The sequence below is a fragment of the Octopus bimaculoides genome, chromosome 14, assembly GCF_001194135.2.
Source record: "Octopus bimaculoides isolate UCB-OBI-ISO-001 chromosome 14, ASM119413v2, whole genome shotgun sequence".
NCBI lineage: Eukaryota > Metazoa > Mollusca > Cephalopoda > Octopoda > Octopodidae > Octopus > Octopus bimaculoides.
Window position 1 is genome coordinate 16,120,251 of NC_068994.1, and position 1,411 is coordinate 16,121,661.

Below are 1,411 nucleotides of genomic sequence, written 5' to 3' on the forward strand. Positions count from 1 at the left end.
AGGGGGACAAACACAGACACACAAACATATACACACACATACATATATATATATATATATATACATATATACGACAGGCTTCTTTCAGTTTGCGTCTACCAAATCCACTCATAAGGCTATAGTAGAAGACACTTGTCCAAGGTGTCACGCAGTGGGACTGAACCCAGAACCATGTAAGCAAGCTACTTACCACACAGCCACTCCTGTGCCTCTATATATATATATATATATATATATATGAAAGGATGTAATTAGTCATTGATAGAAAATAGTTTTGTTCTAAGTCTAGTTGAAACAATGACACAAAGATGGAGAGTTGATATGAAATGAGACAGAATCACAGGAGAACTGTTTTCATAGACAGATCTCACCTTTTAGCATTCAGATTGCTGTCAAATCTAATATTCATTCACATTGTTTTGAATTACTCATGCATTATCTCGTAGCTTCAAGATTTCAATGATCTGATTGTTTGGTTCCCGCATGACATTGTAGGGTAGGTATGAGATGTTGGATCTGGCCAGTTAGGACATAAAACAGGTAGAATATTTGGGCTGGATACAGCCAGTTTAAATGCTAAAGGGCTAATGTTACCTAAGTATAAGAATACAACAAGGGTTTTACCTTCTCTTCTTGGAATGTTTTGATGAAGATTAGTTTCTGGAAAGGAGTTAACTGATTATCATAATCATCACTGTCAGCCCATCCCAATTCCTCTATATTATGAAGAGAATTTACCTGAAAAAAGACAAAAAGAAGGAAATTTTGTTACTGATCATTAATTTAAAATCGTATTAACTGACATAGAAGATGAAAAATGATAGAAGCCTCTACCTAGAGGATCCTATCATTTTTCATTAAATATTAACAGCTATGACTACACTGAAGGATATCTTTGTAGGTTTTGCAAGGCTCCCAGGCATGCGAATAGATTAGTAAGAGAAATAATCAATTAAATACAAGTCAACCAATGCCAGATGGAATAAGAAGAATCAGTGGTCATGGAAATAAAATATTTATTCAAAGATCAGGAACATCTTTTATTTGACTGTCAACTATAATAGATTAGAAAGCATGCATGCATACAAACACGAACACACACACACACACACACACACACACACACACACACACACACACACATATGTCCTCATATGCCAAGGTGTCCTCATAAACATTGGTGTGGGTGTTTGGTGCCATGTAAAAAGCATTAGTACTGGTGCCACTTAAAAAACACTGGTGATGCTGCTACGAAAAAAGCAATGGTTGGTACATGGTGCCACATAAAAGCACTGGTGATGGTGCCACTTAAAAAACACTTGTGATGGTGTTGCTTAAAAAGCACGGGTGCTGGTGCCACATAAAAGCACTGGTGATGGTGCCACTTAAAAAACACTTGTGATGGTGTTGC

The 1,411-nt window shown here is 36.6% G+C and overlaps 1 protein-coding gene across 1 annotated transcript in view; it reads right to left on the bottom strand.

The window, feature by feature from the left end:
• LOC106867680 (dynein axonemal heavy chain 6-like) overlaps window positions 1-1,411 on the bottom strand; it is a 319,316-nt gene that overhangs the window by 63,163 nt on the left and 254,742 nt on the right. Inside the window, exon 61 of the mRNA XM_052973027.1 lies at window positions 625-738. Within this exon, the coding sequence (XP_052828987.1) occupies window positions 625-738 (114 nt within the window). The remainder of the gene's footprint in view (window positions 1-624; window positions 739-1,411) is intronic.